At 43.4% G+C, this 26309-nt stretch overlaps 1 protein-coding gene across 1 annotated transcript in view; it reads right to left on the bottom strand.

The window, feature by feature from the left end:
* Nucleotides 1–698: 698 nt before the first annotated feature.
* ZNF407 (zinc finger protein 407) overlaps nt 699–26309 on the bottom strand; it is a 481202-nt gene continuing 455591 nt past the window's right edge. The window contains exon 9 of the mRNA XM_008073939.1: nt 699–3153. Within this exon, the coding sequence (XP_008072130.1) occupies nt 1820–3153 (1334 nt within the window). The 3' untranslated portion in view covers nt 699–1819. The remainder of the gene's footprint in view (nt 3154–26309) is intronic.

Genomic DNA, 26309 nt, shown 5'->3' with positions numbered 1-26309 from the left:
GCTCACGGGAGGAATGATCAAGAAGAAATATTTCCACTGAAAAACATCCCCCCCCCCATCTTTTTAAAACATGTATGAGAAGCCTGGAGAGGGCCATCACTTTGTAAAGGTCACCTTGATCCTGGTAACAAACGGGAGTTGATCCTGTCACTGTTTGCTGGAGACAGTGTCAAAGAAGAACAGAATAGCCCTGCCATTTTTTAAGAAACATGAGCAAGTCTCACTAGCTAATTATGGACCTCAGTGTCAACCTTGAGACTTTACCTTTCATTTTGTATTTTTTTGGAGGGGTGGCTGTGAGCAAGGTGGTGGCCCTAGAATGGACAGGACTCAAAGCCACCTGAGACATCAGGCAGCGCATCAGGAAGAGCACAGTTCAGCATCCCAGTGAGGCTGGTACATGTTCTCCAGGGAGAGATTTCCCACCCCGGCTCCCATTGAAACAAAGAAGGCACTGCTCTCCATTCCTCTCATGTCAGCTTGCTATGATTTTAGATGCTAACCATGTTAGAATATGTTATTGTCACCAGAACATGCCTGGATCATTTGCCAAACATTCAGAAACAGGACTAGGCTGCGGGGGCAATGGTGGAGTCAGCATCATCCGGAGGGGGTGGGGGAGAGGCTGCCGGCCAAGGCCGCCAGGGCTCCCTTGGCATCACAGCTGCGCGCTGGCTGCTGAAAAGAACAAGCCACCATTAGCGTTTAATGCGATAATTTTATTTCAAAGAAAAACAGAACAAAAACAACCTTTGCGTTTGAGGAAGGGGATTATTTTACAATTTTGGAACAGAAGTAAGAGCAATCATATCAAGAAACAAAGTATTGCAACATAAACTTGCATCAATGGTTACAGTGAAGCCACACACAACACAGATGATGGCAGTCGAGGCCAGGGCTGCGGTGTGTTCATGTTTAGTGTCAGCTTCATCAGATTGACGTCACATATCAATCCTACAAAAATGGTATCAGTACGACAAACATTTGTTATAAAAAGCAAAATATTGATAGGAACAGTATCTTCCAGAGTGCACATTTCATATATAGACTTTTATTGTATGAAACTAAGTCAAAATTAGAAGCATTGGGTTGCCTTAACCAAGATCTATTTTAATTGAATACAAACGTCAAGGCTTTTCTCAACCATGGACTTCAGAAGACGTCTTTTATGCAGAATGGGACCAGAGCAGTGAATACACCTAAATGTCTGAGGAGAGGAAATTCCTACATGAAATGCACTACCAGGCGTCCTTTGGTCTGGGGACACTGTGACTCAAATCAAAAGAATGAATGGGAGTAGACTGTTTCAAGACAGTAATGGTTGTAGCTGCATTTTTTAAACAAAATATAGAATAAAATTTGAGAGCAGCTACATGCTAGACTGCAAGAGCAGATGTGCCCCAAGCCACAGGAAACATTTTTATCACTTTTCCACCATGGGCCACAGTCTTCTGATAACTGAGATGGGAAAACACTTGTGAGAGAAAAACAAAAACCAGATGACACTTGGCTTCTCCTCAGCATGATGGCCAGGACAGAGGGGCTACCAGCAAGGGCTCACAGTGAGCAGGCCTGATCAGCCGGCCCAGCCCTTGTCCCTGCACCCAGCTACTGTCTTCCCAGGCCCATTGCATGGTGTCCTTGGTGGGGGCTTTTTTGGTGGATGGTGTCACCTCGTGGGGAGTGTACACTTAGTGCTCATGGGAAGTCACATCCTCACTGTTTTGAAGGTTGACAAATGAAATGAAGCCCAGGCCTTCAGTGCCCGCATGAGCTAGGTCTTCCCACATGTGCCCTGTGCACATGCCAAAGTGCTATCTCACGCTTCCTGGAGCTCGCTGCTCTCTCTTTGGCTCTGAATCACTGCCGCAGCTGGTGAGCCCTCCTGGGTGTAGATGACCATGCTGGTCAGCTGCTCTGTCCCGCCCGGGGCCCCGGCCTCAGTGCTCAGTGCAGCCCCAGCCTGCAGGAGCTCCTGAGGGTCCGCCTCAATCACAGTGTGGGAGTACACACCTGCGTCCTGTGTGCCTGGGGGCAGTTCTGTCACAATGTAATGTGTGGCACCCTCGGGGAAGCCACTACTGGACTCCCGCACCATGGCCTGCACCAGCTCCTCGGTCACAATGATCTGTGAGATCTCCCCGTCGGACTCCACCAGGTCCACACGCTCACCTGGCACCCGTAGGCCGTGCGCCTCTGCCTCCTGCATGATGATCTGGGAGCCCTCCCCGGCCACCATGTGGACGGCGCCCTCCTCATTAACGATGACCTGTGTGACACCATCCTTGAGCAGCTGGCCAGCTGAGGCTGTGTCACACATGGCAAACTGGAGGACACCCTGCACCATCTTCTTGAAGGCCACCTGCGTGCGCTCCTGGGAGGTGATGACGGCTGAGGGACGCATGACCTGGGTCAGCACCTCCACGGCTTCTGGGCCCTCCTGGGCGTCCTGGAACACCTGGATCTCAGGGGCCTCAGGGTCAGCGGCTGTGCGGGAGGCCTCCTGCCCTGGCAGCTGGATGAGCACGTCCTTGTGGCTGGGCCTACCCTGCTCTTCTGGCCCAGGCCTGCCCTCCACCTCGCCCAGTTCAGTGACGGCACACAGTAAAGCATCAAGGGCCGAGGACGCGTCGGCTGTAGGGACCCCAGACTCCGAGAGGTTCAGAATCTCCTGCTTGGTCACTTGTTGGATCACAGCGCCGCCTGCACCCAGGGGTTCGTCCATGCTGGGACCTTCCACGGAGCCCCCCATGACAACCACCTGGGTGGCTCCATCTGCCAGTTGCTCGGGGAGGATGGGCCCAGGCACCATGCTGCCCACATGCGCCCCACTCTGGCTCGTGGCGATGACCTGCCCGTCCTCTGTGATGTGTACCACCCGAGCCACCTGGCCGGCCATGGCCAACGTCTGCAGCGTGGCGGCTGCCGTCTCTTCCACCGAGGCATCCAGGGCGAAATCCCCATCATAGCCCTGGATGATGATGACCTGCTGCACCTGCTCAGAGGGTGGCACTGGCCTCCTGCCACTCCGCAGAGGCTTCTCCTTGACTGCAGCCTCCTCGGCCAGCGCCACTGCGGTGAAGGGGCTGTCCGTCTCCACGAAGGTAGCACCTTGTCCCTTCAGACGACACTCGTAGGACTTGGAAACGATGCCTAGAGGAGACAGGGACCAGTTAGAGCCAAGGAAAAAGACTTCAGGCTTACAAGTAAGACAGTCCTCTGTAGAAGCCAGTGGCCCCCACAGAATGTGGTGAACCACTGTCCAGAAGGGCTGGGAGCTCTGGATGGTGGGCTCCTTAGCGGGCCTGGCATTTCCATGGATGCCTGCCTGTGGGCTATGGGGTATCACAGGTTTGAGAACACACACTTCTGGGGGGAGCTGCCCACATGGGACTCTGGACAAGTGTGCACTTCACTAGTGAACCTTGGGGGATGGGAACTCCCCCAACTCTTGGTGTTTCTAACAATAGATCCAGCAATCGGGGTAAGCAAAGTTCAGCAAATAGCCAGGCAGGATCTTCTAACCTGAAGGAAAATCTTTTTTTAATGACCAAATATGATATAAGGTATATCTGTTTACCCAACAAAAAGAATAAAAGTCTTTCATATTAAATTTTTTAAAACGTCATCAGTAAACACAGCTCTAAGAGTTTAGTGCAACAAATATCTGATGAGCGTCTGCTATGTGCCAGGCACCACCCTAGGTGAAAAGGCAGCCCCACGGGGCACAGCAAGTCACTCTGTGCCTGGCACCATGTGTGGTACTCTGTAGGGTTCTGGGCACAGACAGATGTGGGGTTGTAGAGAGGCTGATGGTGCAAAACTGGGCAGGGGGCTCTAGGGAGACGAAGAGGGGTCTACAGTGCAGAACCAGACAGGGAGATTCAGGGGCCTGGACTCTGCCTTCCTCCTGTTTGTCCCTCTCTGACTCGTACAGTACGCGGCACGAAGCAAACACTCAACAAAGATGTGTTTGCTGAATGACTTGGATACAATCCAAAGTGGCAATTACAACCATAGAGACAAGCCACACCTTCAGGCTACATGACAAAATACTCAGGAAAGATCTCAACCAGAGACCTCATCCAGACCCTGTGCTAGGGGAGAGCATTCCAGCCATCTCTTGAGGCTGGAGGATAAAGGGTCTCCCAGATAGAAGCAGCAACAGCCCAGGAAGAGGCAAGAGGGCTTGACCATCTTCATGGCATCGGAAGGCTGAAGGCCAGGCTTCTAGGAGCCTTCATTTCATCACGGGTTGCTCAAGGCCTCCCACACCCTGCACTAAGGGGCTTGGGCCATGGGTTGTGGGCCATGGATGGAGGGAACTGTTGAACGTTTTTAGTAGGAAAATTGTGGAACAGGAAAGGAAGGCACACAATTTATGACTTTCAATGCCAGCCTCAATTCCCTAGGGAAAACACTGTGATCCTCTAGAAAATACCAGGACAAGCCCCTAGGGACATGGGCAGAGGCGATAGGAGAGAGCAGGAGAGGAGACACGAAAGGAATGACAAGGCGAGACCATGACAGGGAACTGGGGAATCCCCTGGTCTGGGGTTTGCAGAGGCTAGAAAGGGCCGCCCACCGGCCTGCACCATACTCTTCACCGTCTGACCTTTGTCAACTGCACACCAAAGTGAGTGGTAGAGGGATAATGAAGCCCTGGCCTGCCGCAGGAAGAACATCGAGCCCATCTTAGAGCTCAGGGCCAGGGCTTGAGCTGCCACCTGTGCCACCAAGAAAACTCTGGCAGCAGCATGAAGAGGCCAGCAAGGGCAAAAGGGGGATGGGGTGCTCACATCTGCAGCCCAGGGAAGTGCCTGCTGCTCCTTCACTCCACGGGACAAAAGCGGACTGGACACAGTCATCTTTGTTTTAACAAAACAGAGGTGGAGTCTTTAAATGGAGCTCCTGTTTTCTTCTCTAAATCCCCAATGTGCTGTCAGTCTTATCGCCCCATCCCTCCTAGGTAGGAGAATGATCTATACGTGATCTCTGTTGAAAGTTCCTGCATCTCAAGGGCACCCACATTTTTTTTTGAGACACTCCACTTCACTCTCTTCAATGTGTGTCACTTTTAAAAACAAATTTTATTATAAAGATGTAGGATACAATTCAGGGTTAGGTATACAAACATTGATCATGCAGGTACCCCTGTTAATGAGGTATGCCCCTCCCTCTGCTAGCAGTTTCCCTCAATTGCCAATCCCATCCTCCACCAACAGTTTCCCATTACTGCCAATCACTTTCTTATAGCATTATAATTGTTCAAGGTCCTCTTATGAATGAGAACATATGGAACTCTGTTCTTCGTTTCTATGATAAATCACTGAGTATGATAGACTCCGAATTCATCCAGGTTGCTGCAAAGTCCATGAAAAAGTGTTCAGCCTCACTCATCATCAGAGAAATGCAAATCAAAACAACACTGAGATACCACCTAACCCCTGTAAGAATGGTCATCCAAACAACAGATAAACCAAACAACAACAGATGCTGGCGAGGATGTGGAGAAAAGGAATGCTTCTACACTGCTGGTAGGAATGCAAACTTGTACAACCTCTCTGGAAAACAGTCTGCAGATTTCTGAAAGAAGTAGAAATTGACCTTCTGTATGACCCAGCAATTCCCCTACTGGGAACATACCTGGAGGAACTCAAATTATTCTACAAAGAAGATACCTGCATACGAATGTTTATTGCAGCTCTATTCACGATAGCAAAAACATGGAACCAACCATGTTGCCCACTGAAGCTGGACTGGATAAAAAAATGTGGTACATATATACAATGGAATATTATGCAGCCATAAAGAACACTTTTTTAAAAAGAGCATACTTTGTCTTTACCAAAGGAGGAAAAAAGATGAAGAATTGTCAGAGTATTTATTGCTATTGTCCCTAAAAATAAGAACAACTTTGCTACCATGTTGGTGTCGTTCTGCAAAAACGCATTTCTTTCAATACCAAGTTCATCCTGATCACAGACGCCAGACAAGGGAGGCCTGTCTTCTAGTGAGTACATTTCAGACAGGAGTGGAAGAAACTATTAAATCCTACTTACCAAGAGGACATATCCTAGCTCTTATCCATACTGTAGGACAGTGGTCATGGATTTGAAAGTATTAACTATTTAAGTATTAATTGACATGTATTCTTAATCAGGGAACTTTCTATAGTGTGACTCTTAGAAAGGTTATGGAAACAGAATCTTTAGTCAAGAAAAGGCCTGCAAAGTCAACCAGGAGACTCATTCTTTGCCTACGGAAACTCCCAGGAGACTCATTCTTTGCCTACGGAACTCCAGGATAAGCAGAGGTGGTCAGGCTAGTGTCTGGCAGGGACAAATCAGGTCTGGCCTTGCCCTCATGAGCAGGTAGAGGAAACACCCACATCCGTCTCAAAGGCCAACTCAGCCTTTCTGGAAGGTCCAACATGTTCATGAGTCCCACTATACCAATTTCGGAATGGCAGTGCACCTCTGTTTTCTCTTAGTCACTCTCTAGTGAGGATGGAGAACAGCTGGGTACCACTAAACCAGGCAGCTAGCTAAAACTACATGCCTCAGCAAGTAAGCAATTATCGAAGGCTACTTTGTGATGCTTACTGGTAGCAGTCGCAGGTGGTTTAACTGCCCATGGGGGCCTTGAAGACTTTCCAGAGGTCACATGCACATGTGGAGGGTTTCCACGGAACCACTCCAGTGTGTTTGGGTGGATCTGCCAGGGAATGTGCCTGGGTTCAGAGCTCCTTACCTCACCCTTATCCTCCTCCTGCTTTACAAAAAAGAAACAACTCTGCACTCATCCTGGCCTGGTGTTCTGCCCCAGGGAAGATCAGAGTACAGAAGATAAGCATGGGATTAGGGTAAGCATGAAGATCCTGGGAGGAAAGGGTTAAATTACCTTCTGTCTGCTTTAACCGAATCCCCTGGTTATCATTTGAACTTTGATCCTCCCTAAATCTCTCTCCTCAAAGAGGTCAACAGGCTTGATGAGGGTGGAGCACCATAGAGCTCCCAGATCCACACTTCATTTATGCCTGAGTTTAAGCTGGGCATGGTCAATCTGCCATGCACTAGGACCTCGAGATCTCTGTCTACTGTACTTGACAAATTCTTGCTCTGGTATGCTTGCAATTTCTCTCCCCACCCCTTCTTTTCTACATAGGATGCAATATTCTGCTTGCCTTCTTTACACTCTAAACTTGATTTGTGTCTGTCCATCCTCTAATTTCAGGGTCACTTTTAGTATAATTCAGAATTTTTCTTATAAAAGAAAGTAAGACTTTTAAGAATTTTTCTTATAAAAGAAAATAAGACTTAAAAAAGGGGCAGCCTTCAAGTCATTCCCCTCCCCCATCGCTTTTAATTATAGAAAAGGACACACAGCCAGTATGCAAAAAACAGGAGAAACTATGGTAGATGGGAAAGAAAGAACATACACCCTATTCTTAGAAAGCCTCTGGAAGAAATGCGATGTGCTCGAGTCCAAGCAATTTCGTTCTTTACTTTGCAACTGGACAGAAAATCTCATGGGTATCGAATTATTCTGTGAATCCCTTGCAGCACTGATAATTATGCTATTCTGAACTATGTACTGAATTTATTTGAATCCAGAGGTGGGTTAAGCCACTTCCAGACCATTAAAGTAAACTACATGGGTAAATACTGCTGTCAGCACAGGGTGTGATGGGGCTTAACAGCACCAACGTCTTAACCTCCACGCACGCATGGGCCCAGCTAGTCCATCAGAGTTCATAAATGCGAGTGCAGGTTCATCTTTTGATTCAGCAATTTAATAACTTCGAGTGCTGTCAGTACTGCTTTGAAAAATAGCACCTATAAAATGTAACAGCCTCAATCAGATTGAAAAAGATTCACCCACTGAAGATTCTTCCATTTCAACCATAATGAATTAATGTTGAGCTATGTAGAAGTTCAAGTGTCATTTAAACTAATGTGAATCTCGACTGTAACTTTAAATTCTAACTGGGCTATGACCAAGGATTTACTGGGCACATCCACTTCCATTTTTGAGCTCTGTCTAGTAAATATGAACTGTAAAATTCCCCAATGCAAATGGCCAAATGGATCTGGTATCTGGCAAACAGGAATGTCGCACAGGTTTTACCATTAACTGCTTAGTCACTGTTGTAATTCCACAATGCACAGATCTTGAATGAAGTGTGGATGCTCAGCCTAATAATTGGATGATGCTGACACTTCTGAAAGATGGCAGATTTTGAAATGATGACAGCAGCTACTAGCCAGTGTGCCTAAAGTTCATCTTTTCTGATCTGTGCCCAACAGGGCCAAGAGCAGCTTGTGTAGGAGGCGACGGGAGGCTGAGCTGCAGTCCAGCGCCTGCTCACCAAGTCCCACTTCTCGCTCCCTCACGTTCATGTGCATGAGGACATTACACTCCCTTCTCAGAGCTGGATGCACTGAAGGTTTATAACTCAGGTGAAATGAAAAGGCTGGGTTTTGGGGTGCCTGAGGATTTGTTTTCAGGGAAATGATTTCGAATGAGCCAGAAGTATGAAGTGGCAGCTCCTTCTGATGTGTCCTTCCCGAAGCCGACATCACCAGTGTTGGAAATTACAAGCACCAGCATGCAGGAAGGGAGGGGTTAAGCTGCAGAGACAGCACTCCCTAAAACCCTAAAACCGTGCCCAGGGCTCCTGCTCTGCTGTCTGCTGTGCTTCTGGGAAGCCACAACCAGGGCTGAGTACCTGCCTACTTCCTTTCCGTGTGTGTGCTGTTCTTTCCTTAATGTCATCATTTTTTCCCACAGAATAAATACCTTATGCTTTTGTTAAGCTTACATTTAATTAAAATGTACAGAATTTGTGCAGTAAACTCGAATGAAAAAAAATAAAACAAGGGCCCCCTCTCTTGAAGGCATACGTTGTGAATGAAAAATGTCATTACAGACTAAAAAATTTTGCAGTAAACAGGGCCTACAGAGAGAAGTTTCCCCTGTAATGACATCCATAAAATACACAAATGGCACTTTTAGTACCATCCTGAATATGGCATTTTCTGTGCTCTACACACAATCTAAATGGTTTGATCATAGAGCATAATACTCCATTGGGTTTATAGAACAATCAATGTTCCATAAAATGATGTATTTATCCAATAGTAGGCTCAGCAGTTACTGGCGTATGACATTGTAGGACACAGGCTTGGGCTCCCCGGCAGCACACATGCTGGCTGTAAAACTTATCTAACGCCACTTCAACAACTTCATCTCATCTGTGGCAAGTCATTTGTGGAAGCCTCAGCTTGGTTTAAAAAAAACTTGTAATAAAAATTCATAGAATTTTCAGGAGAATGAAAGCTGATGACAATAGAAAGGTCACATTGTGTCTCCACTAAAGGGGTCAAAGGTTGTTAGCAGTTCTAAAACTGAAAGTAGATTTCATGCATCACGTAGCAGATAAAGATGGCATTAAAAAGACATGTCGTGGGGTGAAACGCCTAGTGCCTACGAAAGCCTGTGCTAATATCCTATGTAAACCACTTTGTTGCTATGCGCCAGCAATTATTTTAAATTTCTGAGCTTCTCCTGAAATGGGACTAAGTGTTTATACACTGCTAGGTTACATCTCAGACACGGTGTGTGGTTTAGATTTTATATTTTGGTGGGGCCACTAAACTTGAAAATGCTGGCTTGGTTCATTGTCATAATTAAAGCACCTTGAATATGATGCGATTAAAAAATAATACTTTTCTTATAAAAATTTGGGACACACATGACATTGTGATTCTTAAGCCACATATAATTTTTCTTGACTTCAATTTTAAGATGTAATTTTAACAAGAATGTTAAGAAATCATACTTAATGTCTATTAAAATGAAACAATATTAACAGATTATGCTAATAAATTAGAGCCATATTTTAATGTCACAAAAGCTTATACGTTTTTCAAGTGAAAGCAGGAAAAATGACAAATTAAAAGTCAATGAAATATAACCTTTTAGAAATTTCAAAGCAGGGAATACATTATTCTTATAATAGCAGTCACCAATAGTTTAGCCAGTAAAATCGATATTAATAATTGCTCTATAATTTATTCATCTTATAGACAATAATCACTCCCTGGCATTATGCAGAATGCCCTAGTACAAAGCTCCCATTCAAATCTGGTTGTGAAGCAGTGGTGCTTTCCATGGACATATTATGGGGTACTCCCTGCCTTGGAGCTACTTCCTGTACAAAACAGGGTGGAATTCCTCAAGCTCCTGAAGGGAAAATGCCAATCAGGTGGTTTAGCAACTTGATGGGCTCAAAGAAACAGAAGCAATCTGGTATAATCGCAACATGAGACAATACCCTCTTAGCCTCATAGTCCAGCAACTGAATGACAATTTCACTTTTTTTTTTTTTTTAAAAGAACACAGGTTGGTCAATACCTTATGTCTTTCCATTATTTTTAAAGGTTTAATAACACTGGCTAGTGTTACTAAAATTCACACACAAAATATAAATAAACAGGTTATTGGTGACACAAAATTAAGAATTATTTTTAGTCTTTCACATGCATGTTAAACATGATAGCTATACTTATGAGATTTATTTCAGAGCACAGACTTGTTTTTGGTCATTCTAGAACTCAGGTGACATAAGCTGGCCTAAGGATGTGTTAATACATCACTATGTAAAAATTAAAAGGGACTTTGGTAAATATCTTCTATATACCACATATAAACATATAGAGAAAAATGTTAAATTACAGTAAAGTTTTCCCAATGCCTTCAACTTCACAAAGGCCACTGTTTTACAAGGAGAGATGGGGAAAACTGCTTTTCTGGAAAAATTAACTGAAATTCACACCATTTTTGAGAAACTCTTTCCCATAAATTCAAATATACAATTTCTTAAGTTACATCATGCAATATTTAGTGAAGAAATACTTAAAATAAAGCAGGACGCAAATTCAGGTATCAAAAGCTTTTGTCTCTTTTTCTTAATTACCATTTAGTGCTACAGTGAACATTGGTAGCCACTGAAGACAATCATATAAGACCCCTGGAAAAGAATTCTAAGATATTCAGAAAAAACTCACAATAAATTTTATCTCAAGTTGGAAATACATAATCGTGCAAGTTCCTAACTTTACCAAGAATAGTCTCTGTGGGCCTAGATATTTCCATGGGCACTGAAGAGTGACAAAGAATAAAAGACAATATTTTACCTTTAAAGTCACAAACCCTAAGAAATTTTGCATTATATCAGACCCTTAGGTATATATTATCATTTTCATGCATGAAGATCTAACAGTAATGGGAGTTATGCACACAAATCTCACTCAGTAAGATAAGAATGCGTCCTTTAAGGTTATCTTGACAGGCTTTGGGGTGGAGAGGAGGGGCACTGGTTAACTGTTTCTCTGCTGTGCACAAGACTATGAGCTACATGGATAGATGCCACAATCATGTCACTTTGGAAATTGGACTCGTGACAGAAACAGTGTCATCAAATTCCACAGAGGGTGATGAGATGGCACTTTAAAGTTAGACTGCGAAGTACTCTGATCTTGTCATTTACCCATAAACAGCACTTAAAAATAGCCCGTTGATTTACCAGCAGAAAGCGCTCAGACATCTTAAGTCCTGTTTGGAACAAAGTAAGGGGAGTTGGCAGAGGGTGGGCCTGTGCCGTGTCATTATGGGGTGCATCTCACACTCTGCACACATTTGTCTGCCTTGGCCACTGGGAAGGGGTCTACCTTGGACGCTCCTGGCCTCTTCTTCTCATGCGAACCTCACCCTGCTCGGGTACCCTCACGTATCTCAGCCCCAGTGACAACAGCTGAGAACAGGTGAGAGCGCTCTGCACAGTTGCATGGGGGAATCTAGGCTTGGAAAGAGCTGTGGCGTGTCAGCCCCGCATAGGCCTTCCCAAAGACCTTCAGACTATATCAGACAAACAGCACCCATCTGCTGCCTGTAAGTCTGCACCTGGTTGACTGAAAGACGCAACAAACTAGTACAGACACTCTTTTTTTTGCATTATGGAATCAGGAAATTAGGAAGCCCAATGACCTTTTCCCAAATGTCCTCTGACAGTCTATGAACTCCCAATTCAGATAATACAATATCAGGAGACAAGGCCTATTTTTCAAAAGTTGAACACGTTGTACACACCTTAAAAGGTAAAATTATGCAAATAAGCCCAGCCAATGTCGCTGGAGGGCATGCCTCTAGCAAGGTTGACTCTAAAAGGCTAACAAGGCAGACTAAACTTGTTTCCTTTTTTTTTTTTTCTGGCAAACCCTATAAAAAAATCCCATTCACGTTGGTAAGCATGTTTATATTTCCTTTCTATTATAGTATCTTCGTATCTTTCCTAAGGAAATGAGAGGAAACCGACATTTGTCTTCATTGCAGACACTTCTGTATGAAGGTAAAAAGCAACCGCCTCTTGGTAACCGCACAGAGGCACATTAAAATCAAATTTACAGTAAACAGAACCCACGGCTGGGGTAAAACACTAACTGTTAGTATTTTAATTATCAGCAAAGCTTTCAGAGGCCTAACATCTGCTCCTAGCCAAATGACAGCAGCTGCTTGTGTACACTGACAACAATGCAGGTTGGGTTTCTTCTCTGTGTCTAAAATGAATCATATGTTCTGAGCACAGGGCTGCTTGGTCCTACGGAGCTGGCTGTATGCAGGGACCCCGGTGTCCTGGGTGACTCTTCACCAGGAGGAGATCCACGGCCGGCAGAAATCCTGGAGTGTGGGAAGTGACCACATCAGAGAGCTGGAGGCCACCGTGACAAGTGCTCCAGAAGCAGGACCTAGAGACATCACCATTCTGGGAACAACTTCTAGGATTGGGAACAACTTCTAGGATAGGCACCACAGAATGCAGCCAAGGAGAGAGAACAGTGAAGACTGGAGGGCCTGGTGGTCCTTGGTCCTTCCATGAAGCCACCTAGTGTACTGGGAGAGGGCAGCCTGTACCAGGACACACTCGTCCTCAGCCTTCTCCATGGCAGGGCCAAGGTGGCATGCTAGATGCTACGGTGGTTGGGGCGAAAAACACTAGTGTATTTTCTTTTTTACCAGTAGACACTACAAACTTTATATTTTTAGCCTTTTCCTAAATCTCTATTTAAAATGTTGACTATTGGCTGGGCATGGTGGCTCACACCTATAATCCCAGCACTTTGCGAGGCGGAGGAGAGAAGATAGCCTGAGCTCATGGGCTTGAGACCAGCCTGGGCAGTATGGCGAGACCTCATCTCTACAATAAATCAAAAAATTAACTGGGCATGGTGGTGCATGCCTGTGGTTCCAGCTACTTGGGATGCTAAAGTGGAAGGATCATCTGAGCCCAGCAGGTTGAGGCTGCAGTGGCTGTGAGTGTGCCACTGCACTCTAGCCTGGGTGACAGAGTGAGGCTCCAACTCAATAACATAAAATGCTGACTATCTGTGTGGCTTGGAGGCCTAGAAAATAACATACACACAAGATAATCAAGTTTAAAGTGGATTAAAAAATATCAAACAAAAGACCAACTGTGAGGCTTGAACCCTTACTTTGAGATGAGCAGAATGAGAAAAACTAACTTACAAATGGCAATACTGAGTAAAATGCCAGCAATGGAAGCCTGAGGTTATATGGCATGGTAAGACAATAATATCAGCAGTTTTTTCCCTCCACACACCTGGCCTGCAAATACTTTAAACAGCACAATACAAAACCCGAGTGAGTGGGTTCTGTCTGCCTGCGCCCACCTGAGATCACACTCAATGGAAGAGGGCAGTACATTGGCCACACCATGGGACACAGGAGGTGTGGCCAGCATTAGGGGCACCTAATGTGTCCAGAGGTAACGGTGGTGCCATCTGTCTCAGCAGCTATGTGGGTCACATGTAAAGTCCTCCAGTAAATTTCCACGGCACATATTTTAAAGTAGGGTCACAGGTCTAATGAGTCACAGTGTCAGGGCCACTTACAGTACCAGGCATGATTCCACTGAGCTGCAAGAGGGTGTAAACGGTGAGACCATCTTTAAAAAAGATTATTATTAGCTTATTAAGGAGTTCAAAGGCTTTGTTAAACAGGCAACACTATTTTGCCCTTTTACTAAAAAAAAAAAATTTGAAGGAACTGGATGGGCTCTAGACCGGTGGGCACACAGAGCAGCTAGCATGTGGGACCAGGTGCAGACACTGATCAGGAGGGATCAGCATCCTCTGCCTGTGTCAGTTCACCCTGATGCACACCCAGGAACACGAGAGCACAGTCGTTCCTAGGGGGCCACACGGGAACCCACAGAGAATGCAGGGTCTTGAACAAGGTGGAAGTGTCAACCACCATGTATACTCCTGACCCAGGAACTCTCCTGAGAGGCATGGCCATATTAGACAAGTGACAGCCAGGGTTCGTTTGGACACACAACCGGCTACCCCCTTAAAACCATCTTCAGCAAGGTTTGGAAAGGAAGAACTTTAAGTCAGAATGTTTAAGGGCCACTTCTTCTGCTGGAACTCCTCAATCCCCCAAATCAAGACGTGGGCCTGCTGCTGGCGGAGGAGCTTTAAGGGACAAAGGAGAACCAGAAGGCAGGCTCCCAGAACTCCCGCACGAAGCAAGGGTGACAGCCATCCTTCTGTCCTTCACTTCTTTTCTGAGGATCAACAAATGCCTTCCCTTGGTATTTCAAAGGGGCAGAGCATATCTGGAACAAGTACACGAATCCTGTAGTACTAACTGCACCAGGTAACTTAATTATAGAATGTCGTGTAAGAGGCTACTATTTTCTAAACTTTTAAAAATTTTACACGTTTAATAAAACATCAGATTTTCATGTTTTCTTGAAACATATACACCCATGTGCATATGTACAATTAAGTCCACACAGACACATACCCTCATGGACAGGCACACGTAAACAAGCGCAGCCTCCAGTATTCACCCAGTATCAATTTCCAGTTCCACTTCCTCATCACATACCTCATCCAAGTGTCCCACCCAAGCTGTGAGTCTGTGCTGTCACAGGTCAGGAGTGTGGACATTAGATGTGCAGGCAAGACCTCTTCCCGGGGGAGGCCCCCTGGAACTCTGAGTACCGGACCAGAGTCCCTCTGGGGCATCTCATATGACTGCCTTACCCAATGGCAGACCCAGACACACAGCTGGAGTAGGTCTTGACACTAAATGTTTGAGCAATACTTTATTCTTCAAGAGCTGGTAAAGTACTTAAAGGGTAAGACGTGCAAGGAGTTGTAAGAGCTTTAAACCCCAAGGTTCCGAGTTTTCATTCTGTGTCAGTTCTCTCTTCCCTAGAACCTTGAATATGGTTTCCTTCCCCACCCATGTGGTTCTGATGCTTTTACTCTATCTCATGAAGAGTGACTGTGATAGAAAATAAAATCAGATCTTAAAGAGAGTCAGTACATACAGAGAAAGGCAATGATTGATTCCACTGAGTACTAAGAAGAATAAATACCCACTGTGAAAGTTAGTAGCATGCCTACTAGTAGAATTTTTAGGTTCCCTAAATGAGCACAGGAAGATGCACCAAGATGCTTTCATAGTTTGTCACATTTGTCATCTATTAAAGAATAAACATGACAGAAATACCTATATTCTAAGGCAACATTATTAAAACTAGTCCACAAGAAATTGGAAAATTACATATTTCTTAATTGTATATTTCATTAATTGAAAGTTACTTGAGGTTTTAGAGATACTGAGCAGATACTCATATAGCCAGTTGTATATAGCCTAACCAATCACACTGAATTCCAATCATTCATAAATGTACTCATCTTTTCTGCTGGACTTAGAGCTCCTTGGGTGCATGCTGGCTTCTTCCATGCTTGACATATAATAGGCCTCAATAACCGATGCTTTAAAAAGAAGACAAGAATCTAAAAAGGAAGGATGACTAATCTTTAAAACACCTTCAGGCAAGAGAAAGAGCCTGAGTTCTGGTGTCAACATGCCTGGATTGATTCCTCACTACCTGGAGCAGGTTACTGTCAGAAGACAAGTCTCTGTGATCTCTGTGTTTCTGTAATCTTGTGAGCCGAGGCTCTGACTACCTTTATTCTAGATTATCCTTTCACAGATGTTTCTAGAGCACTAAACAGCCTTGGAAGATAAAGACAGTGTCTTCCTGCAGAGCAAAGGGCAAATTTATTTATCATTCACCATAATGAAAAGAAGTACACCTCTTGGGCAAAGAACAGGCAAGCGTACTGCTCTAGTAAGAGACCTGGCCTTCCTAAGCCCAGCATCTATTGCCTGTACTACAAACCACTGTGTGTACAGGTGTTGCCAAACTCTTCATGTCAGCCTGTGGGAGGTGGGACTCGGGAACCCTTTGGTCATCGCTGTTGCTGTGAGTAATAAAGCACTTTGTCTCTGATCTAGGAGTCTTGTGTTTCTGCCAATATCCACACACTGTGGTGAGATAAGTTGCTACTTTGCAAGTTGGGTAAAAACTCAGACCTTCCATCATTCTAGACAGTAACCTGAATTCATTCAATCTTGGTTTCCTAATCTCTGAAATCAAGATAATAATACTTATTTTTTTGATGATTAAATGTCCCACGTAAAATATGTAGCACTGTGCCTGATACATAGGAAGGGTTCAACAAATGTTAGGCTTTATACTATTATTTTAAGCTTAATGCATTATAGTTTAGTTTCTATCACCTGAAATTGGTATATAATGCAACTAACATCTGTGGATATATAGAATAATCTTGTATAAGTAAAATATTTGAAGCATGTTTTACATGTAACAAAATTAAATTTAGTATGAATAAATGTCTTGCAATCAGAAGGAAAAAAAATGCCAATATAGGATAGAGACAATAGGCCTTTGATGTCCTAGCCACCTCACCTGTAGGATCAATATAGCAATGTGGCTATATTAACACAGGCACAGAGCTCATGAAAAGGAAAGGAATAATGTATGGCATGCTGGGCAGATGGGGGGGGAACAGCCCCATTACAAAGTGGGCAAAAGATATAAATAGACACTTCTCAAAAGAAGACATACGAGCAGCCAACAGATACATGAAAAAATGTTCAGCCTCACTAGTCATCAAGGAGATGCAAATTAAAACTACACTGAGATACCACCTAACTCCAGTCAGAATGGCCATCATCAATAACTCAAAAAACAACAGAGGCTGGAGAGGATGTGGCAAAAAGGGAACACTTCTCCACTGTTGGTGGAAGTGTAAACTAGTATAGCCTCTGTGGAAATCAGTGTGGTGATTCCTAAAAGCTCTAAAAATCGACCTTCCATATGATCCCATAATTCCCCTACTGGGAATATACCTGGAAGAACTCAAATCATTCTATAAAAAAGATACCTGCACATGTTTATTTATCACAGCATTGTTCACAATAGCAAGAACATGGAACCAACTGTGCTGCCCATCAAAAGAGGACTGGATTTAAAAAATGTGGTACATATACACGATGGAATATTACACAGCCATAAAGAAGAACAAAATCATGAACTTTGCAGCAACTTGGATGGAATTAGAGTTTATAATACTGAGTGATCTTTCCCAGAAACAAAGATCTAAGTATCACATGTTCTCACTCATAAGTGGACCTTGAACAACTACCGTAATACTATAAGCAAAGGATTGACAGTAGCCAGAAACTGCGGTGGGGGATGGGGGGGGCGGATAGGTGGGATTGACAGTAGTCAATATCTGCCTGGGGAAGGGAAGACACAACTCATCAAGGGTACCTGAACAATGAATATTTGTATACCTAACCCTGAACTGTACCCCACAATTTTAAAATAAAAATTTTTAAAAAAAGAATGGGTTAAGTCCACAAATATTTAAAGGAGCATCTCATTCTACGTGACTCTAGAAGGCAACATGGGAATAGCAGATATGTTTCAGGGAAGTAAACTCTTTAGTAACGCTCATTCAGAAATGGAAACATGACGTCCTAGCAATGAATCCCCCGTTAGTTAGGAAAGATTGGGCAGCCACTTTTGGGGAATATTGCAAAGAGGACTCAATGCAGAGATGCTAATGTCCTTGTTAACACTTAGATTTCTAGATCTACTGAAGCAGGGAGCAGAAATTCTGCTGAATATTCATGAACCTATCAAAACAGACAATGCAGATGACTGACACATTTTCAGGAATCTGACAAACAACTGTTTTGCCAGGATATGTTAAGTGAAACCCTGCCAGAGCAGGAGGCTGAGCGATTTGACATCAAGCGATTCATCCTCGCTCCATGACGCCAATCTCTGGCTTCAGCTCTTAAACACCAAACACTTCTTTACGTGATCCTCAGTTCCTTCAAAAGCAAACAGAACGAGAACTTTCTGTGCAACTCCAGATATTTGAATCAGCCCAGTTCTGTGTGCAATTGCACATCCTACCACTTGACAGTGAGATCTTGATGAACAGAACAAAAGAAAATATAACTGGCCAGAGTTTAAGTTACTTAGAAAGACAATGAGGTGCCCACGAGAAAGCATCACTTGGATCGCACCACGAGACGAACTAACAGCCACCTCCAGTGCGTCCAGGCCCACTGAGGCTGGCTCCCCAAAAGGACCCCGGTAGGCCCATTCCCACCAGCCAGGGCACAGCCAGTACACTTCTTGCCAGGCAGCTTTGGCCCGATGGTACTGCAGTCTGAACCCTGCCTGCTCAACCTTGCCATCCCCTCTCCCTCACAGGGGCAGATCTGCCCCGGGCAGATGGTTCTGCCCCAGTGTCTGCATCCCCCCTCCTCCCTTGTAGCCTCTGTTCCCTGGAGGACATGGGCTCACCCATGTGGCATTGAGTGGTCTGAGATAACGGGCAGTAAGCTGGGACCTGGGATAATGGTCCTGTTGCTGCCTGAACACGTCGCGGTGGAGGGAGTTCTGTTTTGGTGCCATGGTGCAGGTACTGGGGAGATGTAGGGTGACAATGCTGACCAAGACAGAGGGATGGCTAGCAACATAGAGTGGCACAGTCACCACCACATGAGAGGATAAGACACCAAAGCTGTTCACGACAGCTGAAGAAGCAGGAGACCCAGACACCCTATCAGCAGCTTACAGGGAGCCTAGGGGATGGGGGTGGGGGGCAGGCACATGCGCAAAGGCCAGAGTGCAGAGACACTGGGACGGCGGCCAGTGTGGGAAAATGTGGGACCATGAGCTATGGGATGGGGACATCCAGATGATGCCCGAGGATTTGGCTCTTAGACCCCTGAGTCCTCAGGGGTTACAGGGGGCCCTTGTTCTCAGTACCAGCAAGCAGTTACAACAGGCTCAAGCTTGTGTTTCCAGAAGGTAACTGGTGAGAACGTGGAAGACTGCTCCTAGTGATAGGGCTAAATGTACGGATTCCATCTGGAGGCTTCTGCAGCGTGTGACAGAATCAAAGATGAAGACAGGACAGATGGACAGTTTCAGTGGAGACGAAATGCAGAGGGATCCAAGTGCTATGTTAGAGGGGGATCTAGAAGACCTGGAAACAATCAAAGGAGGGGATCAGAGACCTCAAGAAGGAAGACGGAGCTCTTTCTCCAGCCCCAGCCCTCCAGGCGAAGCCATACTGAAGCTCTCAGCAAACCCTCTAATGCTCATTTGTGGTGCACACAATGGATTATCTCCCCACTATTGTTTTCATTCATTGTTTGGTTCTGTATCATTCCCTGAATATAAACTCTGCAGGAGAAGGGACCTTGGTTGCTCCAGTGTTTCCACACTTAGCACCATGTGTGGATCTCTTCACAAACACTGCTAGAATGGGTGACTGAGTAGGAAACAGACACTGCAGAAGGGAGCCAGGTCACTGCATGTGGGAGGGGAGTGAGGCCACTGCATGCAGAGGGTGGAGGGAAGAGAAGATGGTGATATGGTATGAGACACTCCTGGCTCCCACTGAGTGAGCAAACCAAACTTGTGTCCACCTCTGTGGGGTGGGGATCAAACAGGGTAAGAGGAGGGGCCGGAGACCATGGAAATAGGGAATTCAGGGAGGTGGGAAGGAAGAGGAAGGAAGGTGTGCTGATCCGGCAAAGATCAACGACTCTCAGGGCAAAGTTTTGGGCTGGGGAAGAGACAAAGGCAGTTCTGTAGAAGAGCTCTGCGGCTTCTCTCTGGACTGCATCAGTCCCTGCCCCAATCAAAACACTCCTTCTCCTTAGTTCATATTCCCTGTGTTCCTCCTTCCCTGTCTTTCCACTGTCTGAATGGCAAGATCTTGAGTATGAACATCAGGTTAATGGAAGCATTCTTCAATTCATGAGGTGCTTTCTGAACCTTTCAAGATTTGCTAAGGTGCTTTGGGTGAATTCAGGGTCACTAAAGACAGCAAGGATAACTATTTCAATTTTTATTTCAAGAAAACCAGTCAAAAAAGTATTTAAATATATTCTCCTGTAACAGTAAAAGAGCCCGAGATTCTCTAAGACTGACTCTGTGAGCTTCAGCAGGGACTGCTCATGATGTGTTGTTTACCCAATGGGTCATTCATCGTAGCCTGATACTGCCCTGGTAGTTCCAACGTGTTTTCACTCTCAGTCACAAATTGTTTAGCTTATACGCATTGTGGACTGCTGCTTAGTGACTAGAAGCATAAGAGACACTGATAGTCAAGTGCCAGTCAAGGGAGAAACTGCTGTAACTAGAATTCTGAAAATTTGCCTCAAACTGGCTTTCAGAAGATTCTTAGGTTGTATTCATCTGACCAGGATTCTTATATAGCACTTACAGATATCTCTAATACTTTAAAAGCCAAAGTCAAAAGGGAAAATACTTATCCATATATATTCAACATTATATCCAAAAGAGAAGAAAATATATCCAATCTAATTTTTTTAGTTTTCAAGAATTATGACTACACACAAGCAAAATGTGTTATTTGCAAATATGTGCCTGCAAATAACAGGCTCTTGTATCTTGTCATTCTAAAACAAAACAAACATTTAAAACATAGTTATAAAAGTTTATAAAAACAATCTAGCTAATTTTTCCAAAGACACAAAATGTCAAGGATTCTAATCATCAGCTTAAGAAAGCAGCTCTCACTGTAGTATCCAGCTGAGAGTTAGAGTCCCGTGGGAAAACCAAGAAGGGCAGTCTAGGCAGTTATTATTGGCAGCATACTCTGGGCCAGGGAAATGCTGGACTTGGTTGGAAATGGATATTTGGTTGTCAGGAGAATATAGGTGATGCCCAAATAATGAACGGTGAAGTCTCCCAGGTGGTGCGTGGGAGGCTGAGAGAAGAGAACAAGTTGAGTAAAGGCAATGCAGGGGACATTGGCAACAAACGAAGAGTCAGAGTCACTCAAGAAGGCTGCAAAGTCAAGACCTGGGTCACGGAAGGCAAAGAAGGAGAGGGTGGCCAACTGTGTCAAATGCCAAAGAGAAATACTATGAAGACAGAAATTGGGCCTCCAACATGTAACTTATTACCAGGAAGACCATGAAATTAATTATTCAAATCAGGATACTAATGAGAGTAAAAGGGGCATGTTTGCACAGAGCACCAGAACAGGAGGCAAACCTAGCACCAGGGTGGGCGAACCAGGATGGTTGTTGGTTTTGGGCCCATGACTGGTTCCAGTCTGTAGTTTGGCCATTTTCCTCTTAAGCACATGGTTCCTGAGTGACAAATACCAGCAAGTGCCATATTCTGTATAAAAAACAGTAGAAGGCTCTCTGATTAGTGGCTTCATTCATAGACAGAAGAAAAGAAAGGCATGTGAAACCTGGAATGATGTTCACTGAAATATGGAAATTCGTATGTTTGCCTTCACCTCTATTCACTATAAAACGTCATCAAGTATTTTTCTCAACAAAAATGCTCTACTCTTCCTTGGAGTAGCAAGACAATCAGAATGACAGTACTGAATTAATTCCTCATTTGCTGGCTGAAAGAAACTCAAAGCAGAATTGCCAAAGGGCAAAATAGAGAGAGTGACACTATACATCTCAGCGTTTATATATGTCCATTTGATTACTGTGCTTGTACGTTTGTATTATCCTAGTGATCTAACAGTTGTTGTCTTACTTAATTTACAGAGTGCCAAAGTATCTATTAGTAGGAGCTATGCCTAGAAAAGTATTACTGAAATATCTGAAATTCGTAATAGAAATTCCGGGAAGTTCAGCAGATAAATTGCATACAGAAAGTAAAAGGGAAAAAAAAAAAAAAACTTCTTAGAAAAGCCTCAATGACAAAAATTTGCCTTAAGAATCTGTTGTAGGACTGGGGCATGCCCTGAGCCCAGGGTGCTAGCATCAGAGCATGGCCTTTAACATGGCCACAGAAGGCAGAGGGATCCCTGGTTCTCATATGCAGTAGTTTTAACTTCAAGCAGTCTGTGAGGAAGAACCACGCTGCCTGCTTTTTCAGTGTTCTGAGTTATATCTCTTTTCTAGGACTCCCTTTTACTAGTTAACTCCTACAGGCTAGAGCAACACTTTTGCTTTTTTTTGTTTGTTTGTTTTTGCTCCTATTTTTGACACTGTCTGGCTAGTAATTAAACCCCAAAGGTGAAACATGCATAATCGGTTTCCCCAATACGTCACAGAAACAACCACCCAATCCCTACAATTATAACTTTATCAGCCCAACTCGCTGGGCTTGGTTTTTTTTTTTTAAACATGCTTTTATTATTAAGTTTTGGTAATATTATCCAACTTTTTATATCAGAATTCCAAATTTCTAATACAAATAGTCAAAATTAATTTGAATTCTAGATACAGCCTTGTTAATAAAGAAATTTTCATTCCCCTGCCCAAATACTTTTAAATCTACAGAGAAACAGTCATGAAAATAACAGTTTATTTGATCCCAATTTGCCTTGAATATACTGAAGGACACAGTACAAGGGATATTTAGGAGGAAAACACCAAAACCTGACAAGAGACTTTTCAGCTCAAACCCACATAGAAAATGCACACCTGGAGAGAGAGAGGTTTTTATATAGTCTTAAATTCAACTCTATAAAAACAAAACAAAGCAAACAAACAAAAAACAAGGAAGGGAGGAAACACACACAGATTCTTTGCACTGGCACTCAGAGGGGTTAACTAAAGGAAGACGTGCTAGCTCTGTATATAACAGACACTGCAATGTGGATAATCATAGCTGGGTTGTGTGCTGACCCTGCTTTCTAATTGTTGGATTATGAATAGATTTTAATTTTTAAGTATCAAAAATATTAAAAGGTTCCCCTAGAATTCCCAAATACAACACATTAAAAGTGAAGTAGTGGTTGGGCATGGTGGCTCAATCCTGTAATCCCAGCACACTGGAAGGCTGAGGCGAGAGAATTGCCTGAGCCCAGGGGTTCGAGACCAGCCTGGGCAACATGGCAAGACCTCGTCTCTACAATAAATCAAAAAATTAGCTGGGCATGGTGCCCGCACGCCTATAGTTCCACCTACTTGGAAGGCTGAGGTGGAAGGATCATCCAGCACGTCGAGGCTACAGTGGCCGTGAGCGTGCCATTGCATTTCAGTTTGGGAGACAGAGTGAGACTCTGACTCAAAAAAAAAAGCAAAGTAGCATTGGCTAAAACGGGTAGAGGGACCCCCCAGCTACTTTGTTTCCTGCCAGTCTTTCTGAAAAAGTCTAAGACCCTCAGTACATGGTTTAAATCCATTGGTCAGATGTCTCTAAGCTTCCTCCTAGTTTGTAGAATTCTGTGATTCCATGATGATGCCGGAAACTCTTAGAGACAGGCTGAGCAACCAGACTCTGATAGCTGCTTAGTCTATAGAAAACATTATATATGGATTGGTCCCATATTGTTATGTTTTAAAAATTCCTGTTAGGATATGAAAATGTATATATTTTTTAGTACCTCTAACATATCTCTACTTATACAATATAGCAGCTGATTGTGTTATTTAGACTCAAATAATGGGCTTATTGTAGCATTACAGCTCATATGGATTTAAAGTTACCATATTTGGTCCAGTGTGATTTCAAATAAAATTTATTTCTGATCATTTGAATGAAAATTCAGAAACATTAAAAGAAGCCATGTTTAAGCTGTTTAGTTCATCATATGCAAATACTGTGCATTAAGATGGGAAATACCCATTCATGAAGATAATGAAAACTGACATCAATATAATAAAATAACAGGTTTATAGATTCTGGGACTTACACAAGCAGTAGATTTGATTCTTCTGCTTAAAAGCATATTATCCACCCTACCTCAATTCATATTTGATCTACAATCCAAAAACAAAGCCCTTTGGCCTTTTAGCACGAAACCTTATAGAATTACCCACGATTCTCAACATTAAAGTTTCCAGTCTTTAAAAGGAAGAGGGTGCAAGGGTGACAAGTATTATAACAGAGAACAAACAGTGCAGCAGAGAAGCGGTGGATCAATGGATGCCCAGACTCTGGCATTCATAAAACAGCCACATGAATAGCACTGAGGAGAACAAAAGACAATGATGATAAAATTGGGTGCTTTTGTTTCCTAAGGCTGGCACAGATGGGCCTGGCATGCTTCATGTTTCATTTCAGGAAACTTTAGCCACATTTCCAGGGCAACATTTCCACTGTTTCATACAACGGGGCTACATGCAGGCAGCCGGTGACTTGCCAATTGTTCTTCTGAATGCCTTGACTTAAGCCAGAAAAGGGAATTCAAACACTCCAATAAGCTGAGAGCTTACAATCTTATGTAAACAATGTAATTTGAATAGTTCAATTAACAAGTTTGAACTAAAATGAATAATTTTTTATTTCTAGTTAGATGTAAGTTCTACTATAAAACTTTCTGTTGAGATTATATTTTTCACACACACACACACTCATACATGCAAACACAAATACATATGTATACACACACACACTTTTTTTCCTAATTAAGTTGAAAAGAAATTTAATTTCTCATTTAGACACATATTGCTGACATTGCATTCTTTTACTTTACAATAATATCCTAGAAGAAATTCTGGGATATGAAATTTGTACCAGTGAGTTTAAACTGAATGTTGAGTGTGGTGGTAACTAGTGTTAAGTACCCAGAAGAACTCTGATGTACAAATAAATCTTTAGTCTTGGCTGAAAACAATGATGTACATGGTGATCTCTGGCAGAAAATAAGAAATTTCAAACAGCAACACATATAACAATACTGTGATCAGTTTTTTTCAATAAACCAGTCAAATATACATATTTAGTCGTCTTGCATATTAATCTAACATATTTAGAGTAAAATACAATTCATATATTTATTTCACACCATCTCTCAAACAAATAAATGAAAATCTCATGATCCCTAACAATCTTCAACTTTTAGACAGAAGTCATATAAATGATAAAAATTCATTAAAAACTTATTTTAAGTTCAGATCCAATTCAGGAACAAAAACTTTACTTAGGGTTATTCCTACTATTGGAAGAATAATAAATAATAAAAGAACAAGAGCATATAAATCAGTATAAACAATGCCTAAGCTAACAGGATCCAGGGACAATATGGAATTTTCTAGAGACTTCTTGTAGTCAAAGGAATTGAAAACTGTCAAGGAATCGAATTCTAAAGGCCTTGTCTCATTATTGAAGAAAAACAACAACAAGACCCCTTCATGAAGCTACAGTATATGTGAACAAGTTAATGTTGTGCACTTTTTCAAAGGAATTTTTCCCCCCAAATGCTACTATATATTCCTAAAAAGTTAGGGGATGTGCTTGCTTCAGCAGCACATATACTAAAATTGTGAATGACACAGAGAAGATTAGTATGGTCCTTGAGCAAGGATGACATGCAAATTTGTGAAGTGCTCCATCATCAGCTGGGCACAGTGGCTCACGTCTGTAATCCCAGCAATTTGGGAGGCAGAGAAGAGAGGACTGCCTGAGTCCAGGGATTCAAGACCAGCCTAGGCAACTTGGTGAGACCTTGTCCCTATAATAAATACAAAAATTAGCCAGGCATGGTGATGCATGCCTATGGTTTCAACTACTTGGAAGGCTGAGACGGAAGGATTGCCTGAGACCAGTAGGTTGATGCTGTGGTGGCTGTGAGCGTGCCACTGCACTCTAGCATGGGCAACAGAGTGAGACTCTGGCTAAAATAATAATAATAATAATAATGCTGGGGAGATTATTACTAGGTCTAATACCAGTTCCATAAATTATAAAACTTTACGTAAAGCACTAAAGATGTCAAAAAAGGTCAACTGCCCTCTCTTGCCAGACGTTTTCAGTGGTGTTTTACATTGTAGCCCCAGGTTTAAAATCTTAAGCTGACCATATTTGCATATTTCTCAGTACCTTTTTAACAGAAACATGTAGTAGACACCAAAGAGTAAAG

This window comes from Carlito syrichta, unplaced genomic scaffold, assembly GCF_000164805.1.
Source record: "Carlito syrichta isolate Samal-C Ts95f unplaced genomic scaffold, Tarsius_syrichta-2.0.1 Scaffold316215, whole genome shotgun sequence".
NCBI lineage: Eukaryota > Metazoa > Chordata > Mammalia > Primates > Tarsiidae > Carlito > Carlito syrichta.
Note: the sequence above shows the minus strand (reverse complement) of the source record. Positions and strands in the feature narration are given on the sequence as shown.